Here is a 22768-nt window from a genome sequence, read left to right on the forward strand (position 1 = left end):
TACGGAGTTGAGCTATGTGTTTTAGCCTCCAGTAACTGAAGGAATACAAGTCCAAGGGCTTGCTAACTCGTCACTGAGGAGCACCAAGTAGCCTTCGCTCGATCGTAAAGATCGCCAAGCTGCCAGTTGTATTATGATCCTGAATGAAGATGTAGCTAGGATCTATTATGAATCATGGCCACCCTCTGGGTCATCACTTTCTTACGTAGATGACATCTGGAAAAAAGATTTTCCCCTTCAAAAGCACAAAGGACACAAATGTCCTTTTAAAATAAAAATCACTTGCCAATCAATCCTTTAGATCAATTTTAACACAAGAATGGACACCCTTTTATAGCACACATGATAAAAACACCACATTAATGTAAATCAGCTAGCATTTGATGGCCCAGTCAGTACCTAAACTGTTCAACGGACTTAAACTGCATGATAATTTAAACACTCTTCAACACCATAGCTGTAACTTGAGGATATAAATATTCTATGCTCCAAGGTGATACATTTTAGAAAACAAAAATTAGAAATATAACCTCCATTACTGAAAATTATAGTAACTGATGTCTGTATGGGGGAACCATTTGGTGTCCGAGCCATTGTCTATGAAATATCATTCGATGCAAGGATATTAATATCCCTATTACAGAAGCTTTCAGGATACATACATGCCTATTCCAGACAGTTGAAAACATTAGGCAAACTTTTTAGCACAGTGTGCTAAAAAATGCGTAAAGCTGAATTTTATTTTTTGTTTTCTTTGAAAAGTCAGAGGCGAGAGAAATCACCCCATGGTACATCGCTCAAATATCAATTTGTGTTGGTTTTCATTTAGTTTCCAATACAGGAAAAGGATATTAACTAGCAATAGTAACAGACACACCAAGCTGGGAGATCTGACCAATGAAGTATTCAAGTGTAGAAACCAGTGGAGAACCAGCTGCTACTACAATTTATGAAAAGATTTCCATTGAAACACATGACTGTACATCTTAGCTAATGGATAAGAAGCTTAAAGTGGTTATAAACCCTCTCATACACCAACCCAGTGTAGCGACTGACTTCAGGTGATCACAGAGCTATATCAGTTTTGCCTGCTTATCTGCAATCTTTTCCTCCCTACACCCCTTCAAAAGGGCAGAATCAGGTTTAAATCCTTCTCCATCTGTTAGTATCACAAAAGAGGGGGCGGAAAGATGCACTTACGCTCTGTGAGAGCCGATTGAGGGAAAGGCACACACAACCCCCCCCCCCCCCCCCCAACACACAAACAGGAGCAAAAGGAAGGATACAGAGCTGTGTTCAGCTGTGTGCTGGGCTCCCTCCCCGACACAAATTTATCTAATGTGTCGGGAAAACTTCTCAGACGTCACTCATGTTCATAGCTCTGGGGAAAGATAAGTAAACACTACAGATATATGTGCTTTGTTTGGATTTCATGATGTTTACAACCACTTTAAGACAGCCATAGATACCAGGTAATCAAACATGCAGGTATGATACCAGGTAATCAAACATGCAGGTATGACCAGACTATCCTCAGGCATTTGGGATGCCTGCTGGGCTCCTATAGAATTTCCACTTTGGTTTTCAGTGTGTACTGTCTGCAGTAAAAAGGCAGGGACAGAAGGCTGCAGACACCTTCAGCACTGGCTTATGGTGCTAGAATGGTTTGTCCTCCAAATGCACCAAAATAGGCCAATTCTTTAACCTCAGACATCAAATGATCACCCATTTCAATGGAAAACAGACATCTACTGTCTATGGACACCTTGAGCACAATTGCCAGTTATTGGTTAAAAGCTGTTATAGAATATTCTTTAATGAAAAGACTCCCAAAACTCTATCCTGAAATTATAGCTATAGATGTAGGATGTGCATTTTTTTTCAGCAGCAAAACTGAATTATAGTATTTGGCATTGTACTTTTAGCGTGCACCAATGCATACGCAAGACTGGACATTCAAACACTGAGTCACACAAAACAAAAGATCACAAAATTATTTTGTTTAAAACCCTGAATACCAAACAAGCGATTATACAGACTTTCAAATACAAGCTGTTCTTTCCACAAACATTTAACCTTCTATGTTCTCTATTCTTTGTTCCAATTTGATCTCTTCCTGACGAGGTGAGCACCTTTAGGAACGATCTATATGTATACACCCAAAGATCTCAATCCAATATAATGGGATTCAAAAAACACTGGTCAGTACGGCTATACAGTTTTTTTTTTCCTTTTATTAGTTTTGATTTTTCTGTCTGTCTTTTACCCTCTCCTACATGCGTACAGATAAAACTCTCTGTTAAAATAATAAAAAAAAAATTAAAAAAAATATACATATATTTATATATTTATATATATAGGTTAAAAAAAATAAAAATAAAAAATAAAAAACACCAAGATGGAGTACACCGAATATTTCCAGATAAGATCTGAAGGAGAAGCCACTTGATGCAGAAGTCTGTATTTCAATATTGATGGCTTGCTACCAATACATTGCACAGTCGACATGAATGGTGCTGAGACTGGGGAAGGGTGGGTTCAGGAGTAGGAACACAGGGCCATTTTTTTATTTTTTGATTTTTTAATAAACCCCCAAAAAGCCGGTAACGTCAGTTAAAATTGTGCATCAAAGTTTGTTTTGTTATACAAAAATCTGTTTTATCCCCCCTCCCCATTTTCAACAGAGTCTTTATTTTGTCCTTGTCATTTAATATATATTTATATTAAATAGCTTATAAAGAAAATGTAAATCTCAAAGTGTTCCAGGCAAGCTTAAGAACAATTTTAAAGAACTGACAATGCTTGCTTTTTTTTCATCTTGACTTTGTCGAATGCTGCTGTTCTCTTGTAGTTGACATGTACAAAAAAAAAAGAAAATTCTCACTTGAGAGCTGAAGTGACTATTTTATAAACACTCTCTCTGAGGCACAGTAAGATGTTGTGCTGTGTAGGTTCTAAAGAGGCGAAAGTTCAGTGCTTCTGTTGTACAGGGTAACATTTTTCCTCGCTCTCGGACTCTATAAAGTTTGTAATAAGTTGTGTGAGCTCAGGGCTCACACTCCATACACTCACACATGCACCAATTCATGCATACATTGGGGAACCTCCTCCTCTTCCTGTGCATATACGTAGAATTCTGTATATGAATAGATAGGTTTTTTTGCTTCATATAGAATTTTTTGTATTGTTTGTTTTAGTTTTCAATGTCTTTTCGTGTGTGTTCGCTGCTGGAAAGGCAACTGGGCTTTGCCCAGCGTTGTTCCTGTAGATCTTTAACAACATTTTCCAAGTGTTCTCTGGCTTCTCGCTCATGTGCAAGATCTGTCCGCAGCTTTTCTCTGTCGCCGTCTGCTTGCTGGAGTTTCACTTGCAATTCTTCTATCTGAAATTGGCAAGAAGCAAGAGTTAACATAATGGGAGCATGATACATTGGCAAATAGGTTCTAGCTCAAAAAAATTTAGAACAATAGCCTTGATTATCTTGTTAAAAGGTGTGGGAGGAGGAATGGGAGGGGTTTTTTTGCCACCATCACTGAGCTTGACAAGATTGTGATCATTTCCATACTGGGACCAATATACATCTGTATAGGTGTCTGGTAGAAGACCACAGTTTGTTAAACCTTTTCTACGTCAATTGATTCTGCAGAATATTACAATAAAAAATAAATAAAATAAAAAATCTAAGGGAGTAGAATTTCAATTATAACATTCTCAACAATAATGCCACTTTTGTGATGCTTTACAATTGGATAAAAAGTGATACATTTCTTGCTACAGCTTAACAAAAAAGGTTACGTCTAATACACAAGGGTGACCTTTATTACAAAGGAAGCCCACTCAAGGACACGGTGTGGTGTTAAATAGAGCTAGCTTATCTTTGTCCTCTTTCTATATCTGTTAGAGAAGGATGCTGGTTAAGTGACCCTACCCTGACCTTGACAGAGGATGTCGCCTACATGTAAATGATCATTTCACAAAACAGTGAAACAGAATACCATTTAAGTTTGTTCTGTTGTCCCGTACCTTAATTTGAAATTCTGTATAAAAAGAGGCTGGATTATATGAAATGCACAGATTTTAAACCACTCTCCAGCTAAGCTTCAAGCATCGTGCAGTGGCTCTCTCACTGACAAGGTTTCCTTGCATCTGTCTGAACAGAAATCCGGTCGACTGGAATTTTTGTGTACAATAAGGAAAGCAGTTTGCAGTTCCCACTGAACCCCCATAACCAATGGGGTTTTAGGTTTCAAACTGATCTTCGACACTGGTTGTTACAATAAACACTTTATACTTGTCTAGTTTCCGATAAGACAGCTTTATAAGAGTTTCCTGCACTGGAAATATACTCAGCAACAGATGACAGATAGTAAACTGAATGCAGAGAGAGTGTTCCCCTTAGGCAGTGTCACCAGGGAGACCGCAAGGGACTTTATTCCCCAAGGTGACTGCGAGCTGGAAAAACACACTGACAGGCCATGTTTTCTAAGCAGCACCCAGCTGCAACTTTTTGTTCAACTTTCAGTGGAAGAGAGCTGCAGGTAACACCCATTGCAGAGTTTTCACTCTGGTAATGTTTAGTCTGGAGGCATCTTATCAGCTTGACGCTTGGGAGGAAATCCACATCATTTCCTGGTTTGGCCTGTCTCACATCAGTATAATCAGTCTACTCCCCTTCCCGCAATTGACTGAGTATTTAAAAAAAAAAAAACTCAAACTGCTTTCTTTCTTAGTCAATGTGCTGCACACAGGCCTATTTTCATTGCTGGAGAATCATTTTTCTAGGTTAGTTAGCAATATGCCATCAATAGCAATAATTTCACAACAGATATGGCAATATGGTTCAAGGCTTAAAGATCGGACTCTTTCTGTATGTTTTGGTAAACTAAATTTGGACTGTAAACCTGGATTCTTTAAAAAGTAAAGAGCCATGCAAAGTGCAGGGATCTTAGGGTGGCAGTTATAACTGTGCCTGGTTAACATTCTTGGTCCAGTTAGAGTGCTCCAAACCATACTGAGGTAAAGGGTAAATTCACCTTTTGCCCAACAAAATAAAAAAAATAAATGCCTATTTTTTTGCAAGTAAAAAAATGTTTAATTTATTATTTTTTGTTTTGGGAGCCTGTAAAGCATTGCACCAGAGATGAGGAGATCGCTGATGTTATGCAGATTACCTACAGATCTGTCAAGTGTTTTGGCTTGCTCGTACCTCGTATAGGAAGTCGATACATGGGTGTAACATGTTACGAAAGGTGAATTTATCTTTTAAAATGTACTGTGTCTGGGACCACTTGGAAGAGGGGGCACTTGACATGGTTCATTTGTGGTCTAATATGATTTGCTTCAGTGTGAGCACAAATCTTGCAAGAGCACAGAACTCTGCACAGAAGCAGGTACACTGGTCTGGTCCAGTGAGGTTATAAATGTGCCCAGGAACACTTGCTTATAAGCTCAGTGTGAGTGCAGACCGAGGGGGGGGGGGGGGGGGGTGTTCAAACTCATGCATGGTTCAGTTCAACTGTGTCCAGTGTGAGTGTACCCTTAAAGTGGATGTAAACCCCATTCATGAAATTTGACATGGCCACATATATCTGTAATGTTTACTTATCCATCTCCACAGCCTCAAGTCCCATGTCTTTCTGCTACTCTGTTCCTCTGTCATCAGCATAAATTCTGACAAGGTTGTTTTGACACCGGTGATAAAAGCAGCTCAAAATTTGGGTCGGGTGGGTGCATAGAGACAGATTAGTAGAGAGCTGGTCTATTCACAGCACACCTATGTATGTTTCTACCTTCCTCTGCCTATGTGGAGGGGGGGTGCCCTTCCTCAAATCAGCGGTCACACAGTCTATGCCAAGACTCCACACCCAGTGCTGGAACAGAAAGAAGAAATTCCAACACGATGTTCATTTTCAAAACAGTGTAGAAAGCTGAAGACAGCATATACAAATAAAACCTATGTAGGGAGATTTGTTTTATCGGTGTATCATCTGGGGCTGTTCACTTCACTGGGTATATGTGAAAGTTTGCATCCACTTTAAAGCACTTTGGTACTGATTTATAAAGCTGCAATAGAATTTAAGGTGTGTTATTGAAGGCATGTTAATCCAGTGTTTCTCAACTCCGGTCCTCAGGGCACACTAACAGGCCAGATTTTAAGTATTACCTTGGAGAGATGCAGACTAGAATACTGCAATCACTGAGCAGCAAATGATATCACCTGGGATGTATTTCAGTTTTCTTGCAAACCTGGATGTTCGAGTGCCCTGAGGACCGGAGTTGAGAAACACTGTTAATCTATGCGGAAATGGTTAAAGACCACTTTAGTACACCCCAAGTGGCATCTAGAAAACCTTGAGCTGTATTGCAACTTGATTAGTCATTGCCAATATGCTTCATGTAAGAAACTTAGTTGCAAAGGTATTTCATACTTTTGCATACAGATTTATTTAGCTTGGATTAAATTAGCTTTAATAAAAGGTGTCCATAAGTACCTGGGCAGAATATTTTACACGTATTCGACCAGCTTCACAGCCCTTGTCGCACACTCTAATCTGTCTGGCTTGCTCCAACTCTCTCTTTAGCCGTAACCGTGACTCGTTTGCCTCTTTCATCTTCTTTTCGTTTTCTGCCCTGAGCCGTTCAATTTCCTTCCTTAGGTTGCGTTTCGCCTCTGTTGCTTCTCTCAACTTCTCTTTCTTGGCGACACGGAGGAACTCCAGCTCCTAAATGACAAGATGTCAAGGAAGAGGGTAAGTTCCTATTCTGACACAAGAGCATCTTCTACAAGCAAAGTGTTCCCCTTGGCACTGTGTAAACAGTAAAAACACAGGATGACAAGACAAGTAAAACAGTCAAAAATCTGAGTTTTTCCCAAAACCCATCATAACCGGTGTTATTTGGCCAAAAAAGCCATAAGTTTCAGATTATGCTGGACTTGCAGATCATCAGCAGGCGGTGGGTAGGTCTGCCAAAGCCTCCACTGGCCAATTATAAACTCTTGCTAATTGTTTCTCCTTAAGAAGCCATTTTACATACTGTAACTTGATGTTCCTCTACACCACATTCAAACTCATATGTATCCAAAACACAGCCTAGTGGGCTAAAGGTAAGTAACACACAACCAGTTTAGCTCAATTCATGAAAGGTCAGTATGTCTTGTACTGGCTGTAAAGGTTTGCTGGGTCTTTTAACTCCAGAAGAGCCCCACTGAGGTATTAAAATCCAACTGTCGCTAAGAGGCAGTCATTGTGTACGTTAAATGAACTTATGACAAAACTGGGCATGCTGCAAAAAGGCATTGTTTCGAACCCTGCATTCCTATGCATGTGTGACACTTTTACCCTACATCTACCAAGCTGAATTGTCTAGGTAACCAGAGCAGCTGCTTATGGTTGCGGTTTCCTGTGCAGCTAGAAGAGGGCAGGTAAGTCACTAGATGTTTCCTGATATATCATCAGACTGTGAAAGGATTCACAGGATAAAACATGGAAGAGGAAAAAAAAAAAAAAAGGGACCAGAAGTGAGACTTCCTCTGGCTCTGATAGCAGCATGCACAACAACATGTTTCTGTTAAGTAACACCCTGCAGCTAGGTCATGGGAAATCCTTTTCCCTTTACAATAATGTAACATCCCAGCCAAGCCATTGTTAACATTAGTGTACTCCTGACTTTCTCGCCACCAGAATTAGGAACGTGGAAAAGAGGAAGCTGCAGCTATTCACCTTAGAGACGAGCAACGACTGAAGCTAGTCTCAAAAATGATTTCACAGGTAGACAATGAAAGAGGGAAAAAAAAAAAATCTGGGAATACATTAAGCTACTGATTTTAATTTGGTACAAGTCTCATTCCTGCAGACTGTCTTAATCACCAGCCCGGGCCTGACAACTGTCTCTATGGCACTTTCCCTTCTTAATACAATAAAATTGGCTGTGCTTAGAGAGTTCTGCTGACAACACCACCATGGAAATGGTCACCAGGGATGGTAGAGCAGGTAAGCAACACAGGATAAACCAAATAAACTGTGGATCAAATATTTTCTAATAATTTTTAAGTTCTCTTGAAATATTTGGTCACCTGAAAGACTAGAGTTCACAACTACCATGATCTTAGACTTGATAAAAAGGCATTTGGTCAAACTGTTATTTACATATGGAATAAATACAAGGATAACACTGTAAGCAGGTATCTGAAAGCACCCATGAGCCTGTTTCTAAATCCAGTGTGTTAGCTCTGGCCCCAGGCCACTCTTAGTAGGACCGCTGTATCTTAAACCCACATTGTACTACTGCAGACTCCAAGACCAGAAACTCCAACAGTTGGTCATGAAGAGATCACAAAAAGCTGGGCCTGTCTGGAAGAATCTGTATTGCAAATTCTAATCCTAATGGACTGGGCATGCTTAGAGTTAAACAGGAGGTCCAGGCTCCTTCAATAAAAATTAAAAGTCAGCAGCTACAAACTTGATATTTGGACACGTATCTGTCCAGGGATCCTGTGGTGTCTTCACCCTAGCCAAATTTTTCATTCAGCTCTCATGTGCTGCTGCACCCCAAAGCCATTGCTTGTAAGTGAAACTGGCAGTGAAGCCTTGGGGACCTGCCCCCCCCCTCCCCCAAAAGGTGCCAAATGGGGCAATGGAGGTGGGAGGGGGTAGATAAGCAGAGCTTCCCCTTTTGGGTGGAGTTACGCTTTAAGCATTCTTTCTCAAGCTTCAGCTCAAAGTTGACCACAGCATTGAAACACTGATTATAAATCTCAATGAAGCTACTCTACCTGCTGAAGGCTTCGTTTGGCCTGCAATGCAGCATTCAGTTTCTCTTCTTGTTTTACTCTCATCTTAACTACTTCATGAAGGAATTTCTCTTTGGCTTCCTTGGAGTCCAGACCACTGTCCAGGGCTTGCCGAAGGTGTTCAAGCTCTGCCTCTAGCCCACTGCTAAGGGAGTCTCCATGAGGTGCCGCTTCAAAGGAATGGTTAACCGCAGCTGGGGCTAGCATGCCTGGGGAACTCAACTCCTTGGCAGAGCTGGAGGATGTGAAGGAAGGAGATGAGAGCGAAGAAAGCGAGGAAGTGACTGCAAGACACGGGAAAAAAAAAGCAGAACTGTGAGATGATCTAGTCATTTTCTGATCAGGTGGTAATATTTTAAATAAAACTCCTAAACTAAAAGAAAACTCAATTAAACCTAACATGGACAGTAAGATCCCTAAAATTAAAAACAAATACCAATGAAAAAACTTAAAATGCTAGTTTTCGGCCGTTCTTAAAAAACTGCAATGGCCTCATAACAAAAGATGCACCATACTGATAGCATCCACACATCTAACATTCCACGTCTCCAATTTCAAGATCACTGAGCATCTGAGTTTATTTTGAGGTGTGTGAAAATGTGTAACATGTAATCCTATAAAATGTATGAAACATCTCTATAAAATATAGGCAATAAAAATGCCTAGGCACTTTTTCCCAGTATAATACAGCTCAATAGGATGCTCAAGACACAAATAAGAGTGTGATGGCCTGTGTGTGACCTGTATGATTCATCCTCCAGTCAAATGATACCCAGCTTCAGAAGAACAGTGTAGATTAAGTACTGGAACTTGACTCGTAAAACATAATCCGTTCTATCTTTGATCTATAATTTCTGTTTCAACACCCACCTTCTGAGTTGTGTAAATATTTATAAGCCATGGTATTTTTATGATGGTCCCCCAAGGCCCCATTTACACCTGAACGTTTTGTAGCTTGAAGCTAAAATTACCAAAATCTCTCAAAAAACACCCAAAGACGCTATTGCTCAGGTGTGAATGCAGCCTAAGAAAATGCCAGCACATAAGGACCCAAGTGTCATTTCAGGTAAAAAAAAAAAAAATTTTTTGCCAGGAATCCTGGCCTAACCAAAGCTGGCCATATATTATACAATTTACTTGTTCAATTTCCTTTAGATTTACCTTCAATTATGTAATACAAGGGCCTGCCTGATTGCATACAAAATTGAAAGTGTTTAGGTGTGACCTCATATTATATGGTTTTGGTAAATCTAGAGGAAAGTTGTAGAAGAAAATTGTATAATGGATGGCCAGCCTTACTGTTTGGGGTGTTCTCTTCTCTCCACTGACATCCAAAGCAGCGATGTCAGCCCTGCCTGAAATCATCTCCGCTGGACTACAGAACTCTGCCTACTCCCCACCCCTGTCCATATGAGTATATTGGGGTACATTTAGGCCTGGCTAAACAAACGCTCTAAATTCGTACAAGTTATTTGACATACAGTACGTTAGAAAAAGTAATGTAAAATTCAACTCACACTTACATTCTTCTCTACTTTCCACCTCAATCTCGGTTTCAGACTCCTTCTCCTCTTCCCGAGTTGTGACCGAAGGAGTGGGGGCTTCAGGTGCTGGGGGCAGTTCTGCTGTGGGCCTTCGCTTTCGAGACTGGGCAGGGCTGCCCGATGTTTGATTACTTCTCGGTACAGCAGGTGCACAAAGAGGGCTTGTGATGACTTTCTGTTGGGTTGGAGGTGCCAGGGCAACATTGGGGGCAACGAGGTTCTCAAAACTTTTGTAATTATAAAAACTAAAAGGAAAAAAAATAAAATAATTAAACAACAAACCACAACAATGAAAGTCCTAAAACGCGCTATGCATCTTTAGAATTAGAATGTTTTTTTTTGTTTTTTTTGGTTACCTATCTCTGATCAGGGTGGGTAGATGAGTTGGAATCTCCTTTTCATTTGCTGAAATGGCGGGGGACCAGGGCCGGAAAGCAGATAGGCGCTGGCGAGGATGGACGTATCCTGTGTTCTGTAAAAATTAAGAAAAAATTGAATAAATATAGAACGCCGCAAAAGTACGCTCATGGTCATTAACATAGTCATATAAAAATTTAGATCTAAAAGTGGTAAAGGAAGAAGAGAGATCCACAGCAATGTAACACTCATGAGTCTTAAATGAAATGGTAGAACTCACTTTTAGACACAACTAGCGTATCATTCCTGTCAAGCAACTAATGTGCTGCAAGAATGCAGTTATCTATTGCAGTTCGGTCCTTAGTAGCTCTTTGGCATCTTTTTACTCCCCATGTACAAAAGGCTCTACTTTTACTGATCTGATTATAAATGCATAGGGAACAATGGACGCGGATGCATAAAGACCAGTAATAAAGCATATACAGATACATACAGAGCTATTAAACAAATTGAAAACTCAGTTTCAGTGTAGTCATTACACACATAAGCTCTATACGCAAGTTTAAGCGCGTATCTTGCAACACTGGCAATTAAGAATTTTAGGCGTGTATACACATATAAACCAGTACATGCCTTTATGCAAGGTCTTTATGGAACATTTTACTCAAATATCTGTCTGTCGACAAGATACGCGTTTAAGCAATCAGTAAATTATTACACCTATGTGCAAATGGCCTTAGCCACTTGTCCACTTATGCATCCACTTATGTGTGCTTTCACTTTATATAAAATCATCATGGATTCTGCTTTACATTTTAATTTTAGATACCAAATAATTCAATGATAGAGGAATTAAAAGTGGCCCAATTAACATAAAAAACAAACTAAAAAAAAAAACATTTTAAAAATGGATGGGGGGAAGTAACTGTACAGCAAAGTTACAAAGCAACCCTCGAGCATAACCCTGGTCTGTGTAAATGAGAACGCCTCTTATGATCCTGTTCTATTCATAAGCTTAGCGGCTTCAGTTTACAAACAGAATGCAGAGGCGATACTCTTGCAAGCTGTATGATTTGTGTGTCATGTCACAGGCGGCTGGGACACTTGGCTGTGCCATGGCTTCAATTTTGGCCGTCTGGCTTTTTCACCTGTGCTGCACACCTGGTCAGACATTTAACACTGCCTGTGGTTTTTGGCTAGGGCCTGCACTCTCATTTTTCATAACCAGCCACTGCTGTACATTCCTTGCTCCCTCCTTAGGTTGCCATGTTGGCCCTAATTGCTTAGCAACTTTCACTGGAAAGGATGAGCCAGATTACATTTAAGACCCTGAGCAGTTGTTGCCTGCCAATAAATTTGAAGCTTGCATAAAATCCTGCTGGGGTTTTGGGGCGAGGAGGGACTGTGGAAGTTATATAGTCTGAGGCATTGGAAAGCCACTTACTTCATCTTCTAAAATGTGCCAAAACCCTAGCTTTTAGGGAGAAAATAATATAAAAAAAAAAAAAAAGTAGGCCCAAGTCTACTTTCTCACATAAGGCCTGGGTTCACATATGCAATACGGGAACCAGCGCTATTCTAGTGTGAATTCCCGCATTGCATCTCCCCCCCCCCCCCCACAGGCAGTTCACATTGCCCTCTGAACTGCTGCAGGTGTCAATACATAGTTAATGACACCCCCAGATTGGTTTGCAGATCGCAGTGCATTCGGACAGGAATCAGATCGCATGGGAGCAAACATCTATGCGATCCGATTCCAGTGCAGGGAAGAAAAAAAGGTTCCTGCACCTTTTTCATGCGAATTCAATGCGAGTTCAGCCACACAATTGTATGGCTAAATTCGCATTTGGACAGACATTGCATGTGATCTGCAAAGCAGTGCGATGCAAATCACATGCGATGTCTGACATTGCATATGTTTAAACCAAGGCTAAGGGTTATATTCAGTTGGCTGCATGACATCTTTTAGCTGTGTTTATTTTATCACACTATTATCTCATCCAAAAACACATCTCACATACCAAAACCCTGCATGATGAGCTTTTAACTATTAAGAGCTCTCTTCTCAAATTTCATCTAAACCCATTTTTTTTTTTTTTTTGGTTTCAAAGGTTGAAATGAAAAACTGAGGTCATGTTTAGGCTTTTCACAAAATGCATAATTTTTGGCAAAACCCTTCAAAATAGTAAAATTAGGCATAATGCATGCAGCATTTTCATTTCCATTTGGTTATTTACAATCCTTTCTTTACAATACCCAAGTTTTACTTCCACTTAACCACTTGCAGACAAGGCATTTTCTGGCACTTTGTATAAATGTGAAGATCAGGTTTTTTGCTAGAAAATTAGAACCTCCAAACATTATTTTTTTAAAAGCAAAGGCCCTAGAGAATAAATTGGTGGGTTTCGCAATTTTTTATGTCCCACAATATTTGCGCAGCAGTTTTTCAAACACAATTTTTGGGACAAATACATTTTTTAAATCTTAATGCAAAAAGCACAATATATAACCAACATTTTTTGTAAAATATAAAAGAGGATGTCAGGATGAGTAAATAAATACCAAACATGTCACCCTTTAAAATTGTGTGCGCCGCGGCAACAACCTAAATTTTACTATCCATAGGCGACGCTTTAAAAGCCTTTACAGGTTAAAACTTTATATCCACAGAGGTCTAGTTCTAGAATTACTGGCCATGATGGGACGCTTGTGGCGATACTCCACGTTAGGGACGATCGTTGTTTGCGTGCGGGACCGACGCACGTGTTTGCTTTTCCACGTTAGCACAGTTGCTTAATCACTTTTATTGTCACAAGGAACATAAACATCCTTGTGACAAATAGGCAGCGACAGGTACTCTTTATTGAAGGGATCCTTCCTTTGCTCTTGACAAATTCTAAACGCCAAGATCAGCGTTTTGAATCATTTGGATGTAAAATAAAATGGCAGAATTAACAGCAAGGTAAATCGGAAGTGATGTCATCACTTCTGGGTTACCAGTTACCAAAGCAGAGACCCGATCAAAGCTTTGTGTGGGTATCCGGCGAACGTGTTGGCTGGTAGCTTGGGTCTCCCAGAGGAGGGGGTGATATTATTATTATTGCAGTTACCTTCACTTCCTATGAAATAGTGTGTACATGCAAAATGCAGCCTACCACTGTGGGGGAGTGATAGGCACTGTTAACAAAAAAAGGTGAAGCATATAGCAAAACATGTGTAGAAATGCAAACCTACTTTGCTAGAGTTTGATAAATTCCGTAACCAACTTGAGGACTTGTCCTTCTCAGTCGAGCTCGGGGAGTGGATGATGGCATCGTCCAATTTAGACTTTTTACTTGGCGGTTCTGAAGAGATCTGCAAGACAGACATTTGAGATTACAGAAAGGCACCTAACACATCTCTGCATTCATTTTCCTTAATAGAAAGAGCTATACAGTTCAGCAGTTAACTGTTCTTAAAAAGAAGGAATTTCCATACCGCTTTTATGCACACCCATACCATGGAGGTGATGAAATATGTAATTACCTTTGGCTTTAAAGTGATAGTCATTGGTCTACTTAATTAAACTTTATGATTGATTTGTGCAATTTAGTTAAAATCGTATTTTGTGGATTACAAATATTTGCATGTATGTTTTCAGATAAACATGTGCACTAATGCAGCAGGAGGGCTAGCTGGCAAACATTCAAAACTATTTTTTGGTTTAACAGAGCTGTTGAAGGTGTGTTACAGACCCCTTTCATGGTATCAAACTTGATGGTGCCCTCTAGTGGCAAGCTTGAAAAAAGAAAATAAAAAAAAAAAAATGCTGCGGATTGTAATTACTATGAGTTGCCATAAAACAAACACTCTCTCCCCCCCCCCCCCCCCAAAAAAAAAAAAAACAATGTTCCTTTTAAAAGTATGAGCAGTTGTAGTCTGAAAAACACCCTGAAAAGAAATCCTAACTTGATGGGACAGGCCAAATATGACTTCAGTGTGCTACTGGTTTTAGCAACGACTGAAATGGAACTGGTCCCTTCGAGAAACCTTATCAGAACCCTCCCTATAAATGACAAATGTCTGCCTTTGCCTACACATAGAAGGAATATTTTATGTAGCGTGCATCAGAACAGCGCAGTCTATGTTTGTTTGTGATGGTTGTTAAGCGGATGACTTCACTCTGCCACAGCTGCACTGGATTCTGGGTAAAATGCCAACTCCTGCTTTAACTTTTCCACAAGTGGTTTGAATCTTGGACTGTAAATCACCCTAAAGCATAGAAAAGACCTCTTGGCAGGAACATCATTCCCTTTCACACACACGTAAAAAAAGACAGGGCGTCTCATGAGCAGGTGCGGCAAACTCTACTTTTAAGACTTTTGCTGCTAAAGCCCAACAAGAATTCCACATTGAATGTATCACACTTTTGGAAAAAATACAAGGAATTATTATCTAAATAAGCAAGAAATTAAGTTTGTAAAAAAAATATGAAATTCTTTAGGCAGGCACAGTAACAAATAGTAGCCTGTCAACTGGATAAAACATCATATTAAAAAAGGTTGCCCAACCAATACTAGGCTGCACTGTACAACTGTAGAGTTGTCTGAAGAGGAGCCTTAGAAGTGTAGGCCTTGCTTGTGCCATTTGGCAAGAGTGTCTGGGTCAGAAAACAAATTTCAGAGAAGACGTTCCGCACAGCAATGCTATCTGTGATCGCTGTGTCCAGACGGACACAGTGAGTGATGGTACTGGGCCACTATGATTGGCACTAGTACCATATGATTGCTGTGATCAATCACATGGTTTCAGGGCCAATCACAGCAGCTCTACACCATGCGATTGTTGTGACCAATTACATCACAGACGTAAACAAAGGTTTTATGAATTACCCCTTTTAACAGTCTCGCTGATTGCTTATACAGCGATTATCACTGTAAAAAAGCAGACTTAAAAAAATAGGCGATGCTACACTACACAAGATTCTCTGACCACTCTTACACAAGATACAATGTCCAGTACATAATCAGTCTAGAGTATAGACAGTGAAAAAATGTAACACTCAGAAGGGGAAACGGGTGGTATTTTGGGGTGTAATTTTAAGTATGGGCCTGTTTCATTGAGAAATCTTATTAAAATGCCAATTTTATGTAAACAAATTAAAAACTTTTTTTTTTTTTAAACGTGTGTGTCAATAAAATGTACTCTTTAAAAGGCTCACCATGCCTCTTAGAAATTAGCTTGGTGCGTTTACTCCTCAAAAAAGTAGTAATTTTGTGGGTAGTTCTACTGCCCTAGTGCTCCAGGGCCTCAAAAAATTTTGATAGGTAGTCAGGAAAATAGATACGTAAAATGTATTTCCCTTCACCGCCTGTAGGCGATTCCTTGGAATTTGTGCCCCTCTATTTGGCTAGCAGTGAAAGCCGTACACATGATTTCGCTATACTCAGGAACAGGAGTAGTAATATGTATTTTGAGGTGTACTTCTAAGTACGACTATGATGTGTATTAGAAGAAGTTGTCAACTTTGTTTTTCATTTGCTTTCATGTGTTAGGTAGTCAGGAAACTAAATGCATAATGTATGCTCCTTGAAAGCCCAAAGGTGCTCCTTGGGTTTTGGGCACATCTACGCTATAAAAGTTTCACACATGGTACCCCTATACTTGGAAGGCATAGTAGAATGTGTTTTTGGGGTGTAATTCAAAGTATGCCTATGTTGTATGTGAGAAATAACCTAAAAAGGCATTTGTACTTCTGTACTGTATGGACATATGTAAAACTATTAGGCAAAGTTGTTCAGTTAGAACGTATTTAAACAAAGATCATTCAGAAAAAAAATTGTAACATTTTTTGAAGAAAGGTTTTTTTTTTTTAAAGAGGAAGCATAACCTGGTATAGAGACAAAAGCTTTCTGGAAATACTGTACCATGGAAATGATAGGTGAACAAGCTAAGGCAAACAGATTTTAGGAAACAAGTTAAAACAAGCATTTCCCCTCTAACAAAAAGAACACAGACAGGGAATGGTTTGGTTCAAATAAGTTTACATGCTTTGGTCTAAGGCATGCCTGCCCAACAGCGCCAAGTATAATTACATCTCCTTGTAGATAATAGCAAGCCAGACACCAGCGAGTAAAACCAGATTTGAACCAATGACCTCAAGGTGGAAATCTCTATATTCACACTGGCAGAAGCCCATTTTCCAGGGAGACCTGTTATTAAAGTTCAACGGCTTCAAACTCGGTTTAGGAAAAAGGGAAAGAAAACAGTATTAGATCAGCAGAAACAAACGGTTTCCATAAAATAAACCTTGAAGGCCTTGTCATGCGGGTGCTGAGCAATGCAATAACAGCGGCCGAGGAGACGGCTTTCAAAGAGTCTGCAGTTACCGTTTGTAACTGTGGATTCTACTTTTGATCAAGAAAAAGTGCATATTGGTATGTGAAACCTGACTCACAATTTTTAAATCTAAACCAATTCAGTTTCTGGAGAGTTTCACAGCTGGCCTTGTGAGCACAGATTTCAAGAGGCTACCCCTCGAACAAAAAGTAGAATCCTAAATTTAAAATCTAGAGGACTTCAAAGCTACAGATCCCATTTATCATGGCATTTCCATTGGACAATGGATTTCAGGTAGAAAGGAGTTCCCTTCACCCACAACTCTGAACCAAAAAACACATTTGGGGTTCTGAAAAAAAAAAAAAAAAAAAAAAGTAGCTCCAATGCTTAAAACTCAAAGTACCAAAACAAATTCTTAGGTCACATCATGATGTCATCCCAAGAGCTTATTACAAGAGCTTATTACAAGAGCTTATTACAAGCTCTGCAGCTACAGGAGTGGTCAGATCAGGACTGTTAACCCAAATGTAAAAAAATAATAAAACAAAAAGTTTTAAGGACACACAAACAGGTTTATTGGGCTAACCTTGCAAAAATCTGTTCCTAAAGCTTACACTGAACTACACTTTGCTGCTGCATCATTACGTTTGATAAAAGCAATGGAGTCGGGTAATTTTCCGAGCAGTCTTTGGGTGAGGTCTTTCCTGTTTCGCTACCATCTCTTTTACACTGTGAGAACACAAACTAGCTCTTACCAACAGCAAAAACCACAACAGGCGCCTGTCTGAGACTTCTTACTTATTTGTTTAAAGCAAACCTCAAAGCTGTAGCATTTTAGCGTGTTAAAAAAGTGCTAGACCGAAATTCACAGTGGGTAGATCAGTATTTAACAGTTATCCTGTAACAGCAACAGAGAAGGAGCCAAAATAGCTCGTATGTTTTGATGTTCTAGCCATTGATAGGGTCATCCCCACCGTGTTGAAGAAAGAAAAAAAGGAAAAATCCCCCTCATAATTACCAGTCAAATTTGTATCCCTTTATGTTATCAAGCATTCCCGACAAAAATGGCCAACTGCAGTTCTTCAGCTTTTGTGGTATTAAAACACTGTCAGTAACATGTTGAGGGGCTCAAAGCTCCAAGAAAATGTACATCTGAATTTTGGAAGAACTACAACTAACATCTAAAATGGAAAATGAGAAAATCCAGGAGTCTGTCTTTTAGAGGAAAGCACAACATAGCATGGAGCTGATTCCAGGCAAGCAGTGTCTGGATACCATTGTACTAGACAAAACAGACTTCAACACTAAAATTTTTGAGAGGCAGAATGTGTAATCAGAGACACTCTGTGTCTGAAGTGAGGATGAAACTGTGTGTGAAAACAATTGCCTTTTTGAATTCTTTTTCCTTGTCCGAAGCCACTCCTTTCCTTGGTGCTTCATTCTCCACTGTCTGTAGAAACAGAGGCTTGTTACCAGTCCATTGATAAACGGCAACACAGCACACAATGCATGCAATTATGATAGGGGGAAAAGACGACTAAGAGTTAATCCTTCCACTTTCTCATTTGAATCACAGATTATCTTCCCAATTCTGCTACTTGACCAGAGCAGCACCATCTCTGCCCCCAAAAACCATCTACTTGCTGCGGACTATGTCAATGTCTGGTATTTTTATTATTATTGCGACGGAAAGGTTTCCTCACAACGAATGGCAGCAATAGCCAATCTGAAAATTAGGGGGTGCCGACATCACAGGCTCCCTGGATAGGTAAATGTCTGTATATTAAAAGTGTATATTAAAAGTCAGCAGTCAGGATTATACTATCGTGGTCTGTGGGGAGCGCCAGGGATCCTTTACCACTGGCAGAATACAATAATCATTGCTGGTGGCTATAGCTGCTGGCAGTGATCGGGTGAAAGTAACCAGACAGGCTGGCTGTCCTGAAGTCGACTTATTGGTGGGTGGACTTCAATACAACCAAATATCCCATAGACTGATTAAAAATCGGCGGGTTCCTGTTGAAAAAACCAACCAAATTTCTATCCATCAATAGCCGGCTTAAATTAGGATTGAGACGGTCCCTGCTGCAAAAGCAGGATGAGTGGGACTGAGATCGAACAGACAGCACAAATACAAATTTAAGCTTCATTAATCCATTAGGGCATACACCACAAGGGCTAGAGAACTATTTTATCTGAATAGGTCTTAAAGCGGTTGGTGTTATTTTTACCTACAAGCCAGCCTATAAAAATGCTCATCTATAAGTAAAATAAATCTCTTAACCCTCCTCTTATGTTAGAATTCCGTTACTATCCATGATGTTAGGGTCAGTTTTGACCCGTGTTTTAAATCAGCCATAAAATACCCTCTGAATAATTATTTATCATCAAATTTGTTTCTTACCTCTTGGTTACCTTGTTAGGCTTCTTTATCCTTGAAAAGATTGGTTTTAATATTTTTGGTGTGACCCCTAGACCTTTCTTTTGATAGCATACCTCTCATTGTCAAATTGGAAAAATGGTAAAATAAAGTCAGCAACTCTGAAATGAATTTGTCCTAGGTTTCTTCACTTTATTTAGAGAAGCAGACAAGCAGGAAAAGAGATAGGCCCTCCCTAACTACAGCTCACAGGGTTGAGAGGGGATTGGATGTCAGTGTTACTAAGCAGAGAGAGTGTTTATGATTTCAGTTTTGGCACTTATTAGCGTCCTAAAATCCTATATTATAACTGGGTCAGAATTGACCCTAACACCATGAACGTCTTAATTTTCACCACAGTATTTTATAATTTAGTGAAAAGGATTATTTTTATTGATGCAATAAACAAATTTATGTGATACTTATAGACATTCAAAACCTGAAAACGGGTCAGTTTTGACCCTAACACAAGAGGAGGGCTAAACAGGCACAGTTTAGGAGATATTCACCCTGCATGCAGTCACTGACAGCGGCAGCGCATGCGCTCACATCGTGCCGAAACTCAAGAGCTTCTTGCCAGAACCAGGGGCTCCCGCGCGCATGCCCGGGAGTGACGTCATCACAGCTCCGGCCACTCACAGCGTCTGTGAAACGACGTGGGAACATCCCCCCTAAGCGGTATACAGCTGCTTTAACTTAACACGTTTCTCAGATTTTTGAAGGACAGCAATGGCGTATGAATTGGTAAAGCCTAAAGTATCAGAAAACAACACTTTCCAAAGATGGTATATCTGAATTACTACAGACAAGTCTGAATTACTTGGCAAGGGGTTTTTTTTTTCCAATCCACTTAAAATGTCCAGCAAACAATACCGCAAAAAAATAAAAGTATTGCACAAGTCCTGAATACTGATATGAACACTGGAATTGTTTATGTCTTCTAGGAATTTGCCAAGCTGGGAATGCTTGCAAAAGGCCACATTTTTATTTGTTCATGTGCAAATAGGTTTTTACTAGGGCAGAGGTAAGGACAGAGGCGCTTCATATTTCTAGACATGTCTATGGTTAGAAGCAAACACAGATAAATTGGGCCCTGTTTCTACAACTGTGAGCATCTGCTGTTCAAAAGTAAAAAATATCACATTATGGTAATGTTAAGGGTTAGATGATGTAGTGCAAAGTGCACATTAACTTCTGCAAATAGTCAATGAGGATTGGTGTGAGGTTTTAAAAAGCAGACCACCCCTGGCCAGGATGACGAATAGTGAAGAAAATTGTTTTATCTTGCAATCCCCTATACAAACAGCAGTCCTACCAGGAGAGGGAAGGGAAGTACTAGGTGACAATCAGGGGTGCTACATGCAAATGTGTTGCCAAGAAAATGCTGACAGGAGGAAAGAACAGAGTGAGCACAGGGATGACCTCAAGTCCTGCTTCTGATTTGTCCAATCAGAAGGTAGGGGTTGGAAAGAGGATCCTGATGTAACCCTGATTGAATGTGGCGTCATCATCTGCTTGGCTGTCTTGTGTGATGGGGCAGTGTAAATGTCAGGACTGGATAGATCGAAATACCAATCCGATGGCAAGCAAAACAAATCTCAGGCATTTTTATATTTAACTACAGATTTGCACAAAATTGAGGCATTTTTCAAGGTTAAAAAATTACTTACTACACCTTAGTCTATTGCTAAGAATCTCTGACACCACTAAGACACAAAGTTAGGGACCTTTTTACTAGTTTAAGTGAAACTGATTCCTGTATTTTCACTTTAGCCAGAATATATTTTGGGTTCTTTCATTGCTTCCACAACCTAAGAAACGTGCATATAAATAAGGCACCAAAAAACAAAAAAACACAAATGTAAAAAATTGTTTACACCGTCTTGTGTTTCTACTACAGTACCGCAGTTGACATTTGTATAGTCTAATCAAAGAGCCTGTAACCAGCTATGGAGTGGGCATGTCTGTATGAGGATGTTGCAGTTCCAGTCAGCTATATGCTAGGCTACTCTTGGCTGTATTCTGCAGTATTCTGTACAGAGACTCCCCCCGCCCCGGCTCCACACTGTGTGCATTCCGCTCTACAATAGATTTTTTTTTTCTGTAAAGGAAGGAAACTGTCTGAGTAAGCTGGGGAAAATGTACAAATTTCTGTTTCAGCTGAATCACCCCTGCTAAATCATAGCTCAGTCAGCACGACCACCAACACATCTTTAGCTGGCATCCACCAGTTGGGTTTATTGGTACCCACCCACATAGTGAGCCTGCTGCTGTGGAATCTTCTACAGGTACAGTCATCTGAACCAGTGCAGAGTTTTTATCTTATGCCTTGAACTGACCTTAGTTTGTATATTCACATACATACACGCACAAACACGTCAACGCCAATTCATGTATGGGTGACATAAAATTTGGCAACTGGACAATTTGGAAGAGGTTTTGCCATATCCTGTGTCTGCTCACAGATCCATTCAGAGGGTATTTAGAGATGAAAGAGGTGCTCACAAATCTGGAGCGATGGTTCTCTGACTTCTTCCAAGCCTGTATCAGTCCATTTACTCATAGGTAAAAAAATAATGGAAAGGAGAACATTTCAGAACCGCTTAGTGATCTAGAATTTGATTTGTTTCTACTTTAAAGCTCTCCAATACATCAAATCAGCCTCAATTTTTTTTTTTTTTTTTACAAATTAAACTGCAGATCTGCTAGGTTCAAGAGCCTAAAATCTGCGGCCTTCAAAAATAGTTGTAATGAACACTTCAATATCAGCACAGGAGCCTCCACCTCCATGACTAAGCCCCATGGATGGGGCACAACAGGTTGAGGGGGCATGGCGGGGGAGGAGATAGACTGAGGCTGCTATCACTTACTGCATGCTGGGCTTGTATGGTGTACAGTGGCTGAGATTTTTCTTTAGATTCTGTGGATTACATGGAGTCAAGGCGGACTCCTAGGCTTACCTGCACCCTCAGTGAAACACACTAAATAGGGAAACAGATGCTGCAGCAGGCCCCCTAAAGTTGGTTTAGGTTCACCGCAAAGGGCCGGCTACTCTGGTAATTTTTACACATACCCTCATGACCAAAAAAAGGCTTTGAAGCTCAAAGCACCAATGACTAAATGTCCTCTTGAAAATCAAAATTATGCAGGTAAACCCCACTATTTTAAAATAAAGCGACAACATAAAAAACAGGAGGCAAATGCCTGCATGCATTTGGCCAACACCCAATTCTTGCTCCAGTTTCAGAAAATCTGTCCTAGCCCTTCTATTTAACAGATGCACAAATTAGTAATACTTGGAACAGCTAGTCTTACACACACAACTGAAATACTGTAGCT

General features: G+C 40.0%; 1 protein-coding gene across 2 annotated transcripts in view; it reads right to left on the reverse strand.

Annotated features, from left to right (window-relative positions):
* Positions 1–2656: 2656 nt before the first annotated feature.
* Positions 2657–22768, reverse strand: part of SKI (SKI proto-oncogene) — a 121835-nt gene continuing 101723 nt past the window's right edge. The window contains exons 2-7 of one of the 2 annotated variants that reach the window (XM_082273917.1): positions 13927–14046; positions 10692–10807; positions 10315–10580; positions 8774–9075; positions 6492–6722; positions 2657–3382 (exon numbers count right to left, since the gene is read on the reverse strand). In XM_082273917.1, coding sequence (XP_082130043.1) covers positions 3194–3382; positions 6492–6722; positions 8774–9075; positions 10315–10580; positions 10692–10807; positions 13927–14046 — 1224 coding nt within the window. In that variant the 3' untranslated portion in view covers positions 2657–3193. Of the gene's footprint in view, positions 3383–6491; positions 6723–8773; positions 9076–10308; positions 10581–10691; positions 10808–13926; positions 14047–22768 lie in introns of both variants that reach the window. The other variant, XM_082273916.1, reaches the window with a different exon arrangement.

The sequence above is a fragment of the Pelophylax lessonae genome (genome assembly GCF_965119305.1).
Source record: "Pelophylax lessonae genome assembly, chromosome: 12".
Taxonomy (NCBI): domain Eukaryota; kingdom Metazoa; phylum Chordata; class Amphibia; order Anura; family Ranidae; genus Pelophylax; species Pelophylax lessonae.